Source organism: Perca flavescens, chromosome 1 (genome assembly GCF_004354835.1).
Source record: "Perca flavescens isolate YP-PL-M2 chromosome 1, PFLA_1.0, whole genome shotgun sequence".
Classification (NCBI taxonomy): Eukaryota; Metazoa; Chordata; class Actinopteri; order Perciformes; family Percidae; genus Perca; species Perca flavescens.
The window spans coordinates 6,631,970-6,652,619 of record NC_041331.1 but is presented as its reverse complement, the minus strand read 5'-3'; the positions used below and the strand labels follow the sequence as shown (position 1 = coordinate 6,652,619).

At 40.2% G+C, this 20,650-nt stretch overlaps 1 protein-coding gene across 3 annotated transcripts; it reads left to right on the top strand.

Annotated features, from left to right (window-relative positions):
• Nucleotides 1-3,062: 3,062 nt before the first annotated feature.
• On the top strand, nt 3,063-15,108 carry hdgfl3 (HDGF like 3). 3 transcript variants are annotated; one of them, XM_028583287.1, is made up of 6 exons: nt 3,063-3,312; nt 4,120-4,196; nt 5,988-6,126; nt 6,427-6,579; nt 10,864-10,998; nt 14,359-15,108. In XM_028583287.1, the coding sequence occupies exons 1-6, from the start codon at nt 3,229-3,231 to the stop codon at nt 14,377-14,379; spliced, it is 609 nt and encodes a 202-aa protein (XP_028439088.1). In that variant the 5' UTR covers nt 3,063-3,228; the 3' UTR covers nt 14,380-15,108. The 3 variants fall into 3 exon arrangements, with proteins under 3 accessions (XP_028439088.1, XP_028439081.1, XP_028439074.1); XM_028583280.1 differs by having other exon boundaries at nt 14,356-15,108; XM_028583273.1 differs by having other exon boundaries at nt 14,353-15,108.
• The last annotated feature ends 5,542 nt before the right edge of the window (nt 15,109-20,650 follow it).

Genomic DNA, 20,650 nt, shown 5'->3' with positions numbered 1-20,650 from the left:
GTCTTGGAGGCTGTCCAACCTCAGTAGGCTACTGGTTGACAGTGGAGGGTCGTCAGCTGACAAGAAGAAGAACGGAAGAATAATAATTAAGCGTCTGTTACCTTTTAGGGCTTTTATTTTGAAAATACACCTCAGTAAGGTTCTGTTAGCATCCAGTAGCTTTCATTTTGAAAATCCAGCCCACTCCAGGGTTGAAGAAGGTGTGTGGGTGTGTGTGTGTGTGTGTGTGTGTGTGTGTGACACAGAGGTAATTTTGAATTGTGAATCAAACTTGAAACAGATTAAGGTTTAGCATTAAAAATTTGCGTAATTGTGTAGCATTTGCAGGATGGCTCTCCAGCTATCGTTGCCTACATGCTTGTGGTGATCTGTATACAATGGAAAACTGGCCAGCAGCAATTGTTTTGTCCATGTCTTTATCCGTGTCTGTCTCCACTGCATGCTGGAAGGTTGACACTAGGTCCTACATGAATAATAAAAGGCCGTCAGCATACTAAAAAACCCTGTGCTCTATGCGACCTCTATGAATACCCTAAGGGGGTGAAGATCTAAGTGTTCTATAAAAAATAGGCGCAAATAGGAGGGGAATTAAATCATACAAATGAGACATCATCTAATTACATACAGTATGTGCTAATTTGTATAAATGAAGGTGTTTTGGTATTTTCCAACTTGGAACCTATTTTGTGGCCTGCCCTCTGGACACCATAGAGGAGGTGGGGGAGGAGGATGTGAGCCACCCTGGGGTCAATCATGGGCAACACCTCACATGAGACTGGGAGTACCCTGAGCAGCTCCTTCAGCAGCAGACTGCTGCACCCACAGTGCAAGAAGGAGCGCTACCGCAGGTCCTTCATTCCAGCAGCAGTCAGACTCTTTAATACAACATCGTAATGTAGCACTGCTAGCTGTTTCTGCAATATGAGCCATCACTGGACAATATTCTGCACTATGCATATTTATTTAATTATCACTCATTGTTACCTCCAACTGTGCAATATGTCATATCTATTCACCAGCACCTTACTCATCTGTATATCTGTGTATATATACTCTGTTTATATAAGTGTGTTTATTGTGTAAATGTCTTTTTTATTACAATTATTATTATAACTGATTAAATTTTCTTGTTCATATACTTTATGTATATATTTTTTTTCTCCTATGTCTATTTAATGTGTATTTGTGTTATTCTGATGTGTGTACATTGTTATTTTCTTTTGAGCTGCTGTAACACACGAATTTCTCCAGTGTGGGATTAATGCATTGGTGTCTAAGTGACTGATTGTCTCATTGGTCAAATAATCAACTGGGGAAGTTTCATGGTGATATCTGTTAGTTAAAATATTTCCCCTGTACTCCTGCAGTGTCTCTACTTACCGTGGGCTGCAATGGGAAATTGTGGCATCAGCAATTTCAGTATTTTTCATTACTTTCCATCACTTGGATCTCTTAGGACTTTTTATGTTATAGAGGAGACTTTTATGAGTAATACACATCGGTCAGATTTTATGGTGCAATTTGTGGGAGAGTCACCCCTTTTTTCTCACAAAATGCTTGTACTATTATTCAGGTTAGCAAGTGCTGGTCGGGTGTTGTTTTTTTGGTGGTCTTGCTGGTGAATCAGCATGGTCTTGTGGGTGAAGCTGCTCCAATATGGTCCTGCTGCTGCAGCTAAATAACCAACTTATGTAATCGTTTAGTGGTATTATATGTGTTATTACGGTGGAAAAACTACGTTTAACTTTAGGGCACCTGAATCCTGGAACAAATTACTGCACTTTCTTGAAATCAACCCACTTGTGCCTTTTGGACAATTTAGAAATCTAATTTGAAACCTCCAAAAGTCTACTTGTAATTGCTTTACAAAATTGGACTTTCTTTTGCATCTTACCTATCCTAATTTTAATTTTAATTATTTTCCCAATTCTGAAAGTTTTATTGTTGTTTCGTTTTGTTTTTGTCTTTATAATTTGACTCAATGCCATCGTAAATGATCTCAATGATCTCTCGGGTATAAATAAAGGTTGAACAAATTAATTAATAAAGCAATGATCCCTTAATCTGATCAGGTTGTGGGCACATCTCATATTCCAGCATGCAAGTGGAAAACAGCTGACCGTCTTTGAATGTATTTACAAAATAATCTTTTGTGCCGGACTTCCTTAAATTGTTTTTCGATTTTATGTTCTATATTTTGTGTCTAATATCAATAATGGCAGTAATAAGTAATAAGAATAGATGAAGTAACAAGTTGGAATGGTATAAAGTAAACTTCATAAACTCAGGAAGGGGATGAGGATCAAGGTGATGCTTGCTAACATCACTGGGGAGATGCTTCCACCAAGTGGCTGCCAACTGTCTTTAAGCTGAGGGATGACCAATAAAATGGAGACACTGAAACTGGAGTTACATGTGTCTGATTATGAGTAGCCTGGCAGAGTGCAGTTGTTGAAAGATGGTTATTTGATCATTGCCATGAGTTAGCCAATCACTTTATTGGCAATAATCTGGCAACTTTCACCAAACATTATTGTAGGGTAAAGTATTGTAAAAATTGGGACACTCTTTTTGAAAATTTGAATTCTGGAAGAATTTTCCAATCGTTTAAGCTCCAAACATGCACAAAAAAAAAAAGATAAATTAAACACAACATCAATGGTTCCATCTCACACACAATATGTCCTAAAACACTTTTTTACAGGCGCTACTGACAAAATGGGACACTTATCTTTTGATACAAAAGACATTGAAGAAGATGAGCAACATTTAATGTCTTCAAATAACACACACAGCCTAATAAAATAAAACAGCAAATGTAAAGCATCCGTAGAACATCTTTTTTCCCGTACTTTTCCTTGCTCTTTCTTCTCTTCTCCTGTCTTTCCCAGTTCCCTTCCCTTGGATTTTGATTGAATGCATGTGCGTATGTTTTTCTTTTATTTCGATGACCGGAAGTTTGATTTGTGACAGACTTTGCGTTTCTTACAGGTACCCTACTCCAACTTAGGCCATTCTCGGTAACGCTTACACCTGAATTTGTGCGTAAGAGGATAGCCCTTTCCCAGGCCCCGTTTTCCGCGTTTTTTTAATTATTTATTTCCGTGTAAACTGCAGTCTTGATATAAAAAAACATTGATGGTCGATAATTTAGCCCTGCGTTAAAGAGCCCCGGGGTGAACTGCAAAGGATTATAAAGTCGTCTCTTCCGTTTTTTAACCCAGCGACATGGCTCGACCACGGCCGCGTGAATACAAGGCAGGAGATTTGGTTTTCGCTAAGATGAAGGGATACCCGCACTGGCCGGCGAGGGTGAGTCTAGGATGCGGCCGGGCTGGGAGCACAGGGAGGCGGGGTTGATTTACACAATACAGCCGCTGCTTCGCTGGGGTAATAGGAGGGATGCTATGCCCCGAGCTCGGCTGGGGCTTTACTCCACACAGCCACAGCCACATTTTGGTCTGCGTAGTTCTCTTACTGGCGACCAAAACGTATTTTAAAAAGCCTTTCTTTTACGCCAGGTTGAGTAAAAAATTTAGACATTTTGGAATAACATTTATTGGGCTCCATTTTTCACCAATACGTTTCTTGCTCCATTCAGCTATCGCTTGAGTTTTAACGCACTTTGGCATGTTAATATTTTCCACTAGCCTAATTAGTTCATTGTGTTTGTCATTAGCCTAAATGTTTGCATTTAGCTGTCACCCATGGAATAAATGAGCCAGTAGCTGACCTCAGGTAACCCGTAGCGCCTCTGTTTCAAAACTACTACTAACCAATACAACCGTCTCATTAGCAACAAATGCATGTATTTAAATACACTATAGCAGACAGAGTATGGCCTCAAATTCAATGGCGCACATGGGCTGTTATGTTATGACTGTGGATTTCCACTATGCAGGCTCCATTTCTAACCTCTTACAACAAATGAGCATCTCTACTAAAATACAATGCTTTATTGTATATGTGGGCTTTGTATGACAGGGGATATAACCCATAGTAGTAAATTATTAGTGCGGTACTGTGGTATACATTAAGAGATGGCTGGTAATCTGAACATAATCTAAAAAAAGGAGAAGTGTAATAAATATGCAGTAATTCTCTCTCCCTGTGCTTCAGATTGATGAGCTTCCAGAAGGAGCTGTCAAACCGCCTGCCAACAAGTACCCCATCTTCTTCTTTGGGACCCATGAAACGTAAGCACCTTTTCTTCATCTCTTGCTTTCATTTATGTTATTTAAAAAGGAGAGCAGCTGCCATACTCATATTAATATGAATGTTATGGAGTTGTGATACAGTTGCACCATATTGGGACTTTTTTTGTTGTGTTTGTTTGTGTACAAATGTGTTTTCCCTGCCAAGGCAATACATTACTAAATTATATATGACTAATACTCTTTTCATTATCTTAGTTTAGGGAATATCCACATTTTAGGCGTTCATTCTTGACCTTAGAAATGATAGCTTTAAAAAGAAATTTTAAATCAAGGGTCCCACAAGCATTTTCTGGAACTTTCAACCACATCATATGGTCCTCAGGTGACCTAACTATGGGACTTTGGTCACGTGATTATAATCATATACACCATGTGACCTAGATAACACATTTAAACCATTTTTTAAAACAAAATATGATAAACTGCTAAATGCAAAAAAGTATTTTGCCCAAATGAAATACAGTAAAAAAAAAAAGCTTCCTGATTTAGATCAGCAAATATATAATAAAATAATAAGTGAACAAGTCTATGAATCTGAGTATACAGACACATATTCAGTCCTCTGTGTAAGCAAACACTTTTTAAAATAAAAGAGGTCAGCTAGGGTTTTACCTCTAAAGGTTATTACAGTTCAGTACTCATAGTGATTGGGTTCGAAGTTGCTCAGCAGCAAAAAAAAATTCTGCCAAATTTTATAATTTTTTAAATTTGAAAACTTTTATGTACAAAGATCCTGCCCAATTTATCTTTTATCATCGAAACATCATGTGGTGTTTGAGAATGCTTTAGTTAGGGCGCTTTCACACCTGTTGTTCGGTAGACTCGGTGGGCGATTCAGGGGTGAAGTAGCAACGTTGTTGCATTTTTCATTTGCACCAAACACTGTAAACCCACATCACGCGATCAAGATGGTTGCTTGTTTATTGGACAGAATATCCGAAACTCGCCGACACTTCCTGGTCTCAGAAATAATGGAGCAACACCACATAACATCTTAGGTTTCCTGGTTCTGCTTTAATGTTTCTAATATTTTAGAAGAAGGCAAACAATGAGCAGCTGCAGAGTGAAGGTGAGAGAGATGATGATGTCACACAGACTGATGATGTCACACGGACGTCAAGCGATGTGTGCTCAGAACAGCTTATGGATCTAAAAGTTAGCATCTCTTAAATCATATATAAGTCAATTGTGTGCAAGGCTGAAACTGCAGGCCTGTAAATGCTCTTTTTGTAGTTCACTTCCTGTATTTTTCACCTGAAGTGAACTGAACTCTAGTTCAGAAACCAATAAGGAAACTCCAAGGCACTCTCTTTTAGAAAAATACAAAGCCTTTATTAATGGCATATTTCGGCATACAAGCCTTCGTCAGGGAGTCAATCGATTGACTCCCTGACGAAGGCTTGTATGCCGAAACGCGTCGGAGTACTTTAAGATTTATGATGACTAAGCCGTAAATAAAGGCTTTGTATTTTTCTAAAAGAGAGTGCCTTGGAGTTTCCTTATTGGTTTCTACATTATGATTATCCCATCCAAAGAGCACCTCAAGCTAACTTTTTGAGTCCTGGAAGTGCTCCGCTACAGACATTTGAAGTCTAGTTCACTTGGAAGAGAACTGAGAGCCACCGTTTTCAAGCGGACCAGAGCTTGTTTGTTTGGTCCGCACCAGAGTTCACCGAAACGCTCCAGGGTTGGTTTTAAACGGAACAAACGAGGTGGGTGTGAAAGCAACCTACGGTAATAGTAATAGATGTGTCTTCCACTCTTCTTTAGCGCATTCTTGGGCCCGAAGGATCTTCTGCCCTACAAGGAGTATAAAGACAAATTTGGCAAGTCCAACAAGAGGAAAGGCTTCAATGAGGGTCTATGGGAGATCGAGAACAACCCCGGAGTCAAGTTTACAGGCTATCAGGTCAGTCGGCAGTCTATTGTGTCTGTGGAGAACAGTGGGAGAAAACATGAGCGGGGGGAAGCAGAGATGCCAGGCGGGCTCGATGCTCAACAAAGCCACATTGTTAACCTCGCCAGAAAGTGTAAGACATGAATGAAAAGGGCTGTTCAAAGCAGACAGCGTTTGAGTAAAGCAAGTTGGATTCATTTGTCGTAATTTGCAGTCTTACATTTACACATTTCACGTGTTAGTTACTGTGGAACTAGCCATTTTTAGTTTTGCAAGCAAGAAAAAAAAATGGTAGGCATCTTTCGCACACAGGCCATCCAGCAACAGAGTTCGTCAGAAACAGAAGAGGGAGGAAACGCTGCTGATGGCAGCAGTGAGGGCGACTCTGTTGAGGAGGAAGATGACAAGGAAAAGCTGAAGGGAGACAAGACCGGATCCAAACGGAAAAAGACAGCCAGCTCCAAGGTACTTTACTTCAGCTGGGGACGATACTAAAACAGGAGCGAGGAAAACTCAGGTATAATAAGAGCACCGAAGTGGTGGAAGAAGTATTCAGGTCCTTTACTTAAGTAAAAGTACTAATACCACGCTGCAAAAATACTCCGTTACAAGTAGAAGTCCTGCATTGAAAATGTTAATTAAGTATCATTAGGAAAATGTACTTAAAGTATTAAAAGTAAAAGTGGTCAATGCAACAACAACAAAAATTTAGAAACTGGAAAGGATCCAAACTGTTTAATGGTCTAATCATTTCAGCTGGACTTGTAGGCCGTTATTTGTTGGGTAGTTTAATTTATAATAAAACATCAGATTTTATAAACTACAGGTGTTTTGTGTGCAGAAATCTTAATGTGTAAAGTAACTAGTAACTGAAGCTGTCAGATGAATGTAGTGAAGTTTAAAAGTACAATATTTCTCTCTGAAATGTAGCGGAGTAGAAGTATAGAAAGTGGTAGGAAAAGAAAAGACTTAAGGAAAGTACAAGTATCCCAACATTTGTACTTAAGTACAGTACTTGCGTAAATGTACTTAGTTACATTCTACCACTGATGACAACCAACCTGAAAATGATATGATCAATTAAAGGTCCTATTACATGCTGCTTTTTGGATGCTTTTATGTAGGCCTTAGTGGTCCCCTAATACTGTATCTGAAGTCTCTTTCCCGAAATTTAGCCTTGGTGCAGAATTACAGCCACTAGAGCCAGTCCCACAATGAGCTTTCCTTAGGATGTGCCATTTCTTTGTCTGTAACTATTGAGGAGGAGAGAGGATGGGCAAGGTGGATGTTGGGGGCGTGGCCTTGACCAACTGCCACTTTGCTTGTTTGAAAACCATGATGTCTCTCTCTTTCTCATGGGTGGGCCAAATTCTCTGGGCGGGCAAAGCAGACAAAGGGGAGGTAACCTTGCTCCTTATGACCTCATAAGGAGGAGATTCCAGATCGGCCCATCTGAGCTTTCATTTTCTCAAAGAAAGAGCAGGATACCCAGGGCTCGGTTTACACCTATCACCATTTCTAGCCACTGGGGGACCAAAGGCAGGCTGGGGGAACGCATATTAACGTTAAAAAACCTCATAAAGTGAAATGTTCATGCCATGGGACCTTTAAGAGGCTAGATTTTATGAATATAGAAACAGTCTTTCATTCCGTTTGCATATTTGAAATCTGGCATGAACAGTCGGCAAAACTCCGAACACAGCTTCCTTTTTAAGAATGACTTCAGTGTCGTTCTTTGTTCTTTTCTCAAAGAAAAGCTTAGCTCCAAGTCTTCCAGAAGACCACTGTTCCCAGCAGCAGCAGCCATAAGCCCGCCCACCGACTCTATACACGATGTGATTGGCCTGACCAGAGTTTGGTTTTTCCAGATTGCAAGTCAACGGAGAGTGCCTAGAACCCATATAGAACAATATACTGTATGCATTATTCCCAGAGGGATATATAAAACCTGCAGGCAGTTCATCAGTGTATAGGGATACTTAGATGTTCATGGACACAATATTGTCATTAAAGGGGTTTGGGTCTTCCAGGATTTGTTGAAAATAGAGCAGCGTGGCTGATTCCTTTTGTTTTTTTTCTGCTGAATACTAGACTATAGCTTCACATTGTGGCATTTCTCCCAGTTTCATTCATCCAAACATGTCTTTAACAGCCTCCGTTCCAGGGGATCTTACTGTATTCATTCGGGCCGTCCACTTCTGTTTGACCTTGCCTTTATTTTGAAAAAAAGAAGCTCTGAGGGTTTGAAGGGATGGAGTGCTGCAGAGCACTGCCACAGTGTGTTACTGTATTAGTGCATAAGCCATTGCTGCTGTAAATGGAAGCGGGTTGAAAAAGTCACATGCATCCTGTTCCTCACTTAGCAACCACAGTTGCCTAGCAACTGGGCTCCATTACGCACAGCACATGTGGTGCATCCGAAGGAATGTGGCACTATTGTGGAGCGGTTTGCTGATGTGTTTGCGTGCCCTGTAACATCATTGAAACACTGTGTGTGTGTGTGTGTGTGTGTGTGTGTGTGTGTGTTACATGATGGAACTGGAATCTCCTCAGCTGAGAAAAGATTAAAGGTGATCTCTGTGTTTATGGGGTGGTGAGAGGGGTGAACAATCATTTGGTTGTTTTCAACCCCACGCCCACACAAACACACACACACACACACACACACACACACACACAGACCAATGGTAAATTATTACATTTTTAAAATGGATTTTAATGGTTTTATTTGAGTTGTTGTGCCACTGCGACTATTGATGCATTTGTGACCATGTAAAAGGTGATGATTTATGAATTTTTTAGATATCTTCACATACATAAAAGACAGTAGTTGTTACGAATGAAACATAAATAACAATTAATTAAAGGTATAATATGCATTATATTACTAAAAAACAATGTATGAGACTAATACAAAAGTAATCCCTGTCAATCGTAACTTATGACCCACTAGAAGTGTGTGGTGGTGTCTGTATCTGCAGAACCCCTGCCCTCTGCCTGGATTCACTCGTGTTTTTGTTTTTTTGTGAGTGTGGGACGTTAATGGGCGTGGTCAAAGAGCCTTTGGGCCCCACACGAGTGTGTAACCCCCAGCCAATAACAGCGTGCAGGGTGGTCAGCCCGTTCTCATAAGGGGTTGCATGACTTCAGATTTTTCAAGTCGACTCCGATGTGATGAAAGTCAAGTCGACCAGTCGCTGATGACGTCATTGACATCATTTTTTTTCAGTCATTAATTAAATCACAGGAGGAGGGAATGCTTTGCAACAATCTGTATTCACAACAGACAGATAATACACAGAATTCACGCAGAACAGCAAGTACAACAAGCAGCAACTCAGCTGCATTATGCCTAACGCCTAACGTTAGGCTACGTCTCCCATATAAGTGCAAAAGAAAATACTTTGAAGTTCGGAAAACAACTGTGGAGGAAAAGTACACACAGGCAAGGGCCTGCAAGCCAAGTCACCATCACTGTCCCTGTAGTGGAAAGGCTTCGAATGACGGCCAAAGACGCTTGTCTTTTACTGTGAACATTTACTGTTCAATATGTTGCAGTTTTACAAACGAGAAAGTGAACAACTTAAGCTTAACGGACACGTTTTGTAACATCTCACGTTCATCTCAGTACGCTATCAAGAGTACACAACAGACAACTTCCGTGTAGGCTACTTCAAAATAAAAGCACTTCCTGTGACGGTTCGCAGTAAAACTAAATTACTGTTAAACAAATAAGGTTGTGTACCTTTTCACATATCGGCTGTAAATGCAGTACTGTAAATAATGTAAACAGTGAGTTTTAATCACCCTACAATTTACCATTTTCTTTAGACTGTTTTGAACTAAACAACATGAATTTCTTATTCAAGTGCTTTAAACAAACATTTCACAACAGTCCTTTTCAGTCACAGTTTTTGGTTTTTTGATCCTGGTTTGCGTCGATGTGGGCTGGGCGAAGGCTTCGCCCTCTGTCGCGTAATGGTGATTCCAGCCGGAAGGAAAAAAAAATCCTCTCGCTTGGTGTGCTGGTGGCTGGGACAGCCAGGTAACATTTGCACAACTTTGCCAAACAAGGAAAACTGTCTGCGTTCCGGGCCCACCGCTGCAGCGGGTTCTCCATAGTGGGAATTTGCGTTTGCACATTAATCGCGGACCTCTTCGTCCGCTCTCCTTCCACTTTGATAGCACCGGCCGAAAAGTTGTTCAAAATCCTGTTCGAGCCTGGCTTTTTCCCCCCGTTACTGGCTCTCCCTCACTATCATCCACGTCCTCAATTTGTACACCCTCACCTAGGGCAAAATTAATAACTAAGTTTACCAAAGTTTACCAGAATTCAGCAATAGAAAAGAATTTAAAACAATTAAGGTGACAGACTTGTTTCAATCAGCTGACTCACCTGTTGCTGCAAAGCCGCTCCGCCTCCTCTTCAAGCAGGGCGTTGAGATGGCTCTGGGCTGCCTCTCTTTTACTCTACGGGGATGAACTGAAGATGCTTAAACCGGGGATCAAGCACACAGGCCACAATAGGAATGTATCAAATTATGAGAAAGGCACTGCTTGCCACAGGGCCACTAAGTCATCTACGCCTGCTTTACAGTGTGAATAGTTATTGTCCTCTTCTAACTGTGTTGGTTTCTTCCCTGCAAATCGTGATGCGTTGCTACACAAATTTTTTTGGTCTGTTTAGAAATGAAAAACTCTTGACACTCAGCAAGCGTTCCCGCGTCCTTATCTGTGTTTCTGTGGCAGAAATCCTCCAAGCTGTCGAGGATCTCATCTGGGGAGGATGACCTGGAGAAGGACGGGAAAGATGACGACCAGAAGAGCGGCTTAGAGGGAGGAGACCCCGACAACGACATCATCCAAAATACCACCGACAGTAAGGTGGGATACCATATTTAGCACTCTAGTCAGTCATTAGTGCTTACTTAGTCCTGACCTTCCTCCACAGCGCTGCGGAGGAGGGCCTGTTTAGTCCACACAGCATTCTGGGATGGGTGAAAAACGTGCTCTGGTTTATTGGCATTTCTTTAAACCAATCGCAATCGTCTTGGGCAGTGCTATGCGCCGAACGGAGCAACTCTGCAAAATAGCCGGAACCTCTGGCTGCACCGGAACAATCCCGGAAATGTAATGATATAGCGCTTACTCATTCACTAGTGCTAACCACTGTAGGCGAGAGCAACAGTGGGTGTTTTACCACCAGTCCAATCGAGGGGGCTTGGGGCTTTGAGAGTTCATATCTTTGTCACTAATGTTGAGATATAGACTAATCCACCTTGTAGGCATGAGTAAACAAGCTGCCAGTACTGCAGTGGCATCTCACCCGTGTATGACACTGTAGTTTGTAAAGGATTTTACTTTATTACTACTTTTGCCAAGAAATATGTAGACCCTCTCCATAATCGTCAAATCAATAAAATGCCATTAAATAAAGCTTACATTTAGTCAAATTTAAATAGATGGCTCAACATTTTTTCTGCAAATCACAAAAAGTGTGTTAAAGCTACAGCGCGTAGTTTCTGTCACCCCCATGAGGAATTCTAAGTAATGACAACAACACTGTCCACATGATACAAGCCTTCCGTAATCCCCCTTAATTAGCTTTGTATCAACTCATTTGGCAATGGCTTGAATGTAACGGACGTGCATTAATATAAAAAAAAGTTACGCACTAAAGCTTTAAAGGTCCCATGACATGGTGCTCTTTGGATGCTTTTATATAGGCCTTAGTGGTCCCCTAATACTGTATCTGAAGTCTCTTTTATATAGACCTTAGTGGTCCCCTAATACTGTATCTGAAGTCTCTTATATATAGGCCTTAGTGGTCCCCTAATACTGTATCTGAAGTCTCTTTTATATAGACCTTAGTGGTCCCCTAATACTATATCTGAAGTCTCTTTTATATAGACCTAAGTGGTCCCCTAATACTATATCTGAAGTCTACCGAAATTCAGCCTTGGTGCAGAATTACAGCCACTAGAGCCAGTCCCACAATGAGCTTTCCTTAAGATGTGCCATTTCTGTGTCTGTAGCTATTAAGGAGGAGAGAGGGAGGGGCAAGGTGGAGGGTGGGGGTGTGGCCTTGACCAACTGCCACTTTTCTCGTTTGAAAGCTATGATGTCTCTCTCCCATGGGTTGGCCAAATTCTCTGGGCGGGCAAAGCAGAGAAAGGGGAGGTAACCTTGCTCCTTATGACCTCATAACAAGCAAGATTCCAGATCAGCCCATCTGAGCTTTCATTTTCTCAAATCAGAGCAGGATACCCAGGGCTCGGTTTACACCTATCACCATTTCTAGCCACTGGGGGACCATAGGCAGGCTGGGGGAACGCATATTAATGTTAAAAAACCTCATAAAGTGACATTTTCATGCCATGGAACCTTTAAACTTCAACTTTTGGAAAAAAATGAAAGCAAAATCCACTAGCCTCTGGGACAGCTAATGCGTGAGGCCTAAAGTCAGTGTGGCTAGAATAAGGCTGTCTCCAAGGGGCCTGCTGCCAGCCCACAGCTCCTTTAGAGAGACAGATACATATTTCTTTCCTACTTTGTTTATTAAGTTCTGCAGGGACATACAATTGTCATTTACATTCAGAGTTATGCATTATGCATACAAACCAGTTCTGTTTTTGCATAGAGACAAAGAAGACTAAACAAACATGACACTACGGATAATAACAAAAGGAAAGTAGGTAATAATAACATAACATGAATCAATTTTGGAAGAGCACATTTATGCATTTAAAGGGTCATGATAAGATGTAAAAATGAAGAAAAAATGAAATAAATTTAAAAATAAATTGAAAAACACACACACACACACACAACACACACACCAGTCCGTAATAGAATAGATAAAAAAGAAACTTGGACATAAAATCAGGACAAATGTCAGTCTGGCTGCGTCCGATATCCCACACTAACATGCAATTTAGTCGGCTGAAACCTTAGTATGAAACCAATACTGTGTGAGTTGCATACTATTTCCGCTGAAATATTACAGTATGCAAACACTGCACACTACGCCGGCATAAGTATCCCACAATGCAAAGCTGTAGGAAGGACGTTCATGACAGACAAACGGACAGCAACCAAGGAGCCTTTTAACGTCAAAAACGCTTTAATTTATATTTTTACATATTTAAAATCTGTGGTTTTGTCACCTGCAACTGTTGGTCTTTTTCAGTAATTTAAGAGGTCGGCAGGGGTTACCATGGTTACATGTCTCCAATCGGCAAGGAGGCTCTCAGAAAGTGATTTTGAAAAATACAGCTTAGTGCGTCCTAACATATACACACTACTGTTTATTTACACAAAAGTATATTGAACCGTAATAGTATATATATAATAGTATACATGTTTAGTATGTAGTGCCTAGCATGTGATTCCGGACACAACACGTGCCGCGTCCCAGAAGCGCGCATGAAGCGGCTCTCCGCTCCGCTTTGCTAACGTTACACGCCAGGTCTATTTTCATGCGACCCACAGGGCGTTCAGACAGCCGGGCAGATCTTTTTTATTAAGACAACACCAGAAAAGAGAAGGCATGGAGTTTAGCTGCAGGAGTGCCTGGAGTGGAAGGTAGATACTAGCAAAATAAACATTTTTATTCTGTAACGTACTTGTAGAGACAATATAATCTGCGAGTCGGACAGCAAGACGCTCGGCTTTTGAGACTCTCCCGGCGTGGTATGGCGCTTGGCGTTAGGACGAAACAAAACCGGAACGCAGCACAGCCCAGTGGAGAATGGGGGTTAGTCTCTCATCTAAATGGAAAAATGGCCCCCATATTTTCCCAAATTTGTTAGAAACCAGATATTTTTCTCAGGAGTTGGAGAGTAAACGAGCTAAAAGAGAGTGGATACTGGACTGATATTCATCAGGTGGACACAAACACGAGTCCAAATGAATGATAATGTTGCTCTGTGTCTTCTGGATCTTTAAAAATAAGCCACTGTTTGCTAACATGGTTACCAGAACAACTTTAGGTGTTAATATATTTAAACCACAACATTTTGATTCATTTCTGATAACCTTACTATTGGTCTATCGCTGTAGTTACCAATATCACGGTTATGCTTTCCACTCATAACACAGTTACAGTTATTTACCTATTTATTTCCGATTGTATTTTAAATGTCTCCTTTGGTCAACATTGGACTTGATTTCATAGGGCTAATGCTACTAACAACAATGCTAATAATAACTGTGTTTCTCCATTGTGTTGTCCCCCAGAAGCAGCTGCTCATAGAAGAACATTAGGCGAAGAAAAGAAAGCATGAAAGGGAAATGGTTCTTTGTAGCTGTGATGTTGGAAAGGTGAACCTCCGACGTGATTTCTCATCAGCACCATCTACTGGCTGCCATCTTCACCTCCGCTTCGCTGTTGGACTTCAAGTATGTGTTTTTATAAAAAAAAAAGGTGCACCCATACTGATAATGGTATCTGGGTGACAGGGTATAACTGGGCATTATGTCACACAGTTTTTTTGTTTGTTTGTTTTATTCAGTGCCTACATTTAAAGGCAAAGAGCTGTATCAGAAATCAAAGCAAAGCCCTTTGTCATCTTGAACTCTCTTAAATAGACAGATTCAGATGGTTAATCATGTTTACCCGGTGACTCTGAATGCTTGTGAGTTTATATTGTTTTCATCAACGTGAAGTTTAGGACATGTAAAGGGGCATTACGTACTTGACTTGACTTGTATCATGTTCTATCGGCAACAATTAGGCGTTGTGATACTATGAGTTGTGTTTATATGGAGCCTTCTTCTCTGCTAGGCTTACAGGCCAGCTACATTGCACGCGTGAAGTATGCTCCTACACTGCGCTTCCACTACAATCCATCAAATCCGGCTACACCGCGCATGAGAGCAGCTTGTATGCGGTGCGTATGCGTCGCTGAGATCCGCTCTACAAGCGTACAAAATAGGATAGTCTATTTATATTTTTTACGCCCTTATACACAGAAATGGATCATAAAGTGTCTATATGTCTTTTAAAGCTATAGTGCGTAGTATCTGTTGCCCCCCATGAGGAATTCTAAGTAATGACAACAACACTGTCGGCGCGTCCACATGACACAAGCCTTCCGTGATTGCGCACAGCGCCCCCACCCCTCCTCCACACAGTTGCTAGTAGCCAAGGAGGACACGGAGGATTAAAAAAACACAATGGACTCTTTAGAAGAGGTCATTAACTTTGCTCGAGTTTCTGCGCGGACGTTCATTAATATCAAAAATGTACGCACTAAAGATTTAAATTAAACTACCAATGAGTGTATTTGCAGTTTGGTCTTGAGAGCTTCCGTTTCTATTTCTTGTTTCCTGTCACGTGCGTCCTTTGATAATAGGTGACGGTAGATTGACATTTTCACAGCGCCGTGCCGGCTCCAAAAATTGAAGAAACAACAACAATCCCAAAGCGAAAGACCTCTGTCTCGCTTTGTGACTCACACAACCATGCAGGTTGATACATTACGCGGCAAATCCAATCCGGTGTATGTTCCGCACACATTACGTGTGCAATGTAGCCAAAGCGTTAATTATAATAGCCCAATCACAATAATTTTTTTTTTGAATTTGTAAGTTATACCCCTTTCAGAGGTTCATTATTTGTTAAGTAATTGGTAATTGGTGTGCGTGGCTCCCTTTGCCTCTTTTAATAACTACAAGAGTAGAACTAAACCTGTTGCTTCACTGGAAAACATAGCAGTAAAATATCCATCTGTTTGACTTATTTCTGATCATCCTGGTGGACCAAAACAATCATTTAAAATCTTGTCAAAATAATCTTTACTCAAGGTCTGCTTACTACTTTTGCTTTTTCCAGAACTATCAACTGTATCTCACTGTCTTCATCAGCAATTGGGAGTTGTTGGCTAAATTGTCCCGAATATAAAGGAACACATTAATAGGAATCGTTAATTGTATGATTTCATACAGAAGGGAAAACAGTATGCACTCGCTGCCAAGTCACAATGCTAAATCACAATTTGACAATAAGAGGTAAGCTACCTAAGTCCGGTGAAGAAGTAATATTTCAGCATGCTAAATACTACCTATGTGTTTGGGCTTGAGAATGAGCAGAACTGTATTTTCTGTTGGGTAAGCAGTTCAATATACACTCACCTAAAGGATTATTAGGAACACCATACTAATACTGTGTTTGACCCTATCCTATCAATATGGGTCAACATTTCTAAAGAATGCTTCCAACACTTGGTTGAATCAATGCCACGAAGAATTAAGGCAGTTCTGAAGGCCTAAAGGGATCCTCCCCCCACACCATTACACCACCACCAGCACCAGCCTGCCCAGTGGTAACAAGGCATGATGGATCAATGTTCTCATCCTCTTTACGCCAAATTCTGGCACCAACAACCATGCCACGCTCAAAGTTGCTTAGATCACCTTTTGTTCCCATTCTGACATTCAGTTTGGAGTTCAGGAGATTGTCTAGACCTGGACCACACCCCTAAATGCATTGAAGCAGCTGCAATGTGATTGGTTGATTAGATAATCGCATTAACGAGAAATCTTACAGGTGTTCCTAATAATCTTTAAGTTGAGTGTATACAAGTAGGAGATCCAAGATTTACATGTTTGTACTGTGTTAGTAACCCAGCTTCTTCAGGTTTAGGCCTTTTTCTATGGTTAATGAATTAAAAATAAATAAAGGAATTGGCACTTTTGACACAAATGTATTGGAAAACAGCACAAGTATCAGAATGTAGATGCTTCAAGTTGACATAATAAGTTGAAGACTTTGTGACAAACCCTCTACTGTTACATTTCTAAGACAATAATTAGCCTCTTACTTTATTAGGGCTGATAAAAGCTCCAGGATTGGCAAACAGTTGGCTTTATCTCTCAGAGTGAGATGTGAAGCTGCTGGTCTTAGGATACATTTACATTGCTACGTTTTGGTTTAAAAGCGAATATCTTTTGCTTTGTTTATACCTCGCATTTACACCACTCTGGCGTTTCCGAGCCGCGGGGTTGTGCAAGCGGAGACCTTTGGCGACACCGACACTGACGCCAACGTTTCTCCGCCTGATCGGGTCATGACATCTCGTTCTCTGAGACTTAAGCTACTAACGTTACCATGGCAAGTACCAGCAACGGGGCGGAGTAAACATGCAGCCTCCTGTTTATGCCCAGTATACGGAGATTACTTCTTCTACTGGAGCTAAAGATACTTGTGTGCACGGAGATCGCTTTTGGCTCAAAACTCTGCTCAAAAACCAGAACGTAGCAGTGTTAATGTAGTTCTAATCACTTTTCAGTGTTTCCTTTAGGATTTTTTTTTAGCAGGGGGGCAGGTCTGTCTGAACAACAACCCCCCAGCACTATTTCTGATACCGTGGCGGCAGAAATTTTGCTGTGGCGGGCCGCCACTACAAAATCTACATAGAGGAAGCCCTGCTTTTTCACCTTAAGAGTCAGTAGTATTTATCCACAACCCTGGTCACCTGTACCTGTAAGTACATTACAGGAGATTACTGACTGTTGAAAAGGGACTTATTATGTGTGCTCAGAAGGTCATTTTTTACAGTAGTTTGTGAACTCAATAAAAACACAGTATCAGTGCATCTCTACTCTGTATGTAACATGATAGAATTACGCATTCAAGTGCTCCTCGGATGGTCCGATTTTTCCGAGATCCGAAGTCGTTCGTCTAACTTCATTGTGTTCACGTGCACTCGAGGTGGAAAGTCGGAATGTTGATTGTAATCATAACAACGAACATGGATGCTAGGAAAAAAGGGGTGACCTAGATTAGTATGTAAGGTTATTTATTGGCATTTATCGAGTCAGGTTTAACGTTACCTGACTCCGTAATCAAGGTGGAATGCCAATAAATACAAAAATATTGAAATAATAAATGAATGGTTTTATTTTCGAACAACATACTTAAAACACAAGACACAAAGTGTTTCACTGTAAGACAAAGCAAGAATAAGCAATTATCCTTATCAAAGTGTTTTTTAATCTGTGGTTTTTCAATAAACAACCATACAACCCCATAGCCGAAAACATCGTCAAAATCCCCAAAAACTTCTGCCGATCAATTAATCGATCAAGTTCCTCCTATTCCATAATTTTCTTAATTAAATAATTTGTTCCTGTACCATCCTTAAGCTACTGTCCATCCATTATATGTATCAAGCACAATTAACTTCTAAATAGATCAGAACAAAACTGAAACAAGTTAATACAAAATGATACACTACCCATTAATAATTTGAACATCTCTACTCATAGCTCATAGTGCTTCAGCTAATGTACCTGACTTGTTATTAAGGGTTCAATACCGTACTTACCTTAATAAACTAGTCTAGGTCGCTTTTTATGGACAACAAATGATGTTAATACCATATTAGAATTAATATTTGAGCAAAAGTTGATATCAAATATGTCAATTAATGTAAAGAAAAAACGTTTCTACTGTTCAAATAAAATCTAGTTTAGCCCGCCATGTTGATGACACATATGAAATTCATATGACACCACATGAACGCAATCATGTAACTGCAGTAGATGTCCTATTTAGGCTCCAGCCACGAATGTTTTCCCCAAATTTTTTAGGGTTGTAAAATAACTTTGTGTCATTTCTCCCTTCAGTCTCTCTGACTGGACCGGCAAATCAATGCAGCAGAAGTTCTATTACTGGGAAAATATCGCCATTCATTTTGTGAACTCCGCTCCAAATGGGTTCAAAGATTAGTAATGCTATTTAGGCCAAATTCCTACCCTACCTACGTTATGTAGCCTAACTTAAAAAATAGTAACATGAGACAATATTTGCCTCTATTTACATCTCTGATGTACTGATTTTAAGTCCTTGTATTCTCTCAAATGGCCTGAAAAATAATGCATATAGCTGCCATAAATAGAAAAACAAATCTCCTCGAAACATGCCCCTCGGACCCCGCTGGGTTTAGGCTGAGCCCCCTTTGTTTCCAACATCTGGCTCTGCCCCTGGATGAAACAGTGGGTTGGAGTGGTTTGTGTTCTCCCCAGTGCTTCATAATCACACATAGTGTAGATAGCCATCAATTCATACTGGCCCGTGCATACCCATCCGCATTGTATCACTCATAATCACCTGCCACTGTGTACAAATGCATTTGATAAGACCTCCATATTATATACCCTCCTACCATCTATGATATATGTTGGATATTGCAGTGTACTGATCACTCTAGTTGTAGCTTGAAATTGCTTCTTTTTTTTTTTTTTTTTTTTACGAGGCTAGTTATGGGAGGGGCTTATGGAAAATTCAGTAACTGTCAGACATTATCCATCCCCATATATGTTAACTCTTTTATGTAACCAGAAAAAGACAAATGGAAATACATAGATACATGTATGAAGTGTTGTGCACAACTGGGTTACACATTGTAACTCAAAACTATCTATATCTGTATATTTGACTTTTGTTGTAGAATATAGGACCACTATTCTACTCGGACTGCTCTAGGTAACAGCTCATCTTTTTTTTGGAGAAGTGATACATCTGTTCTTCTGTTTATCTGTGAAAAAGATCACTGTATATTTCAAAGCTTTATAAAGTGGCATGCTCTGCTGTTGTACTCCGGATCATTCTTATATGAAAGTGTCCATTGGTTCTTAGTTTCAAATCCGATATTTGTTGGTATGTAATTAGACCTGGAGGAAAAAAAGAATACACAATCCACTTTTTATTTTTTCTGTTGCCTTGTTTTGATGTCTAAACCTGACAGTAAACTGAACCACATTCACTTTTTAAGAAAACTGAGAGCTTTGAAAATGTTTTTCATCTGAAACATACAGTGTGATAAGGCATTTTTTGAACTTCTCAAACGTACCATTGTCCCCTGTGAGAGTTTACTTAGATGGAGAAGATGACACCAGACTACTCTGTCTTTTAACTCTGTGCCAGTTGCCTTTACTTTGCTCCCGCTGTTGTTGTCATGAGACATATAGACCTATTTATTTTTTGATGATAGCTGATTAAGACCTTCTGTAAGTAAAACTCATGCTTTTTTTTTATTTCCTTCACATCTTTGTTATGCTTGTATTTGAAACATGTTTTGCATTTTCAAGGTTTGTAATTTACTGTAAACTGTTTTTGCTGTTTATGGACGAGACTTTTACAAAATAAACTCATTGGAATGCATTGTGAGGCTGTAATGTTCATTACACACCACAATACAAAATTGTTGCATCTGTAAAAATAAAGGATACACAAATCCTTTTAAAGATCCTTACCACTTGTGGGACAAAAAAAAAAAAAAGATTTCCTGAGGGTGGTGCCACAGGAAAGGCTATGTTGTTACCTTCATCAAATCAGCTGTACTTTGTTAGCATGCTAACATTAGAATGCTAGCTGATGTCTTTCTGGACTTTTCACTGAACTTCCTATTGACTTATCACCACATAACAGTATCTACTATTTTCCCTGAACATAACTTATATAATGCCATACATTGTGCTTTGTATACACTATATAGTTTTGCATTACAGTAGTCATTACAGCCCAAAATAT

Excerpts from the sequence above, each read along its gene's own strand:
- hdgfl3 (XM_028583273.1), top strand. The coding sequence starts at position 3,229 with ATGGCTCGACCACGGCCGCGTGAATACAAGGCAGGAGATTTGGTTTTC. Across the intron at positions 4,197-5,987 it reads TTCTTTGGGACCCATGAAAC|CGCATTCTTGGGCCCGAAGG; the intron begins GTAAGCACCTTT and ends ACTCTTCTTTAG. Across the intron at positions 10,999-14,352 it reads AAAATACCACCGACAGTAAG|AAGCAGCTGCTCATAGAAGA; the intron begins GTGGGATACCAT and ends GTTGTCCCCCAG.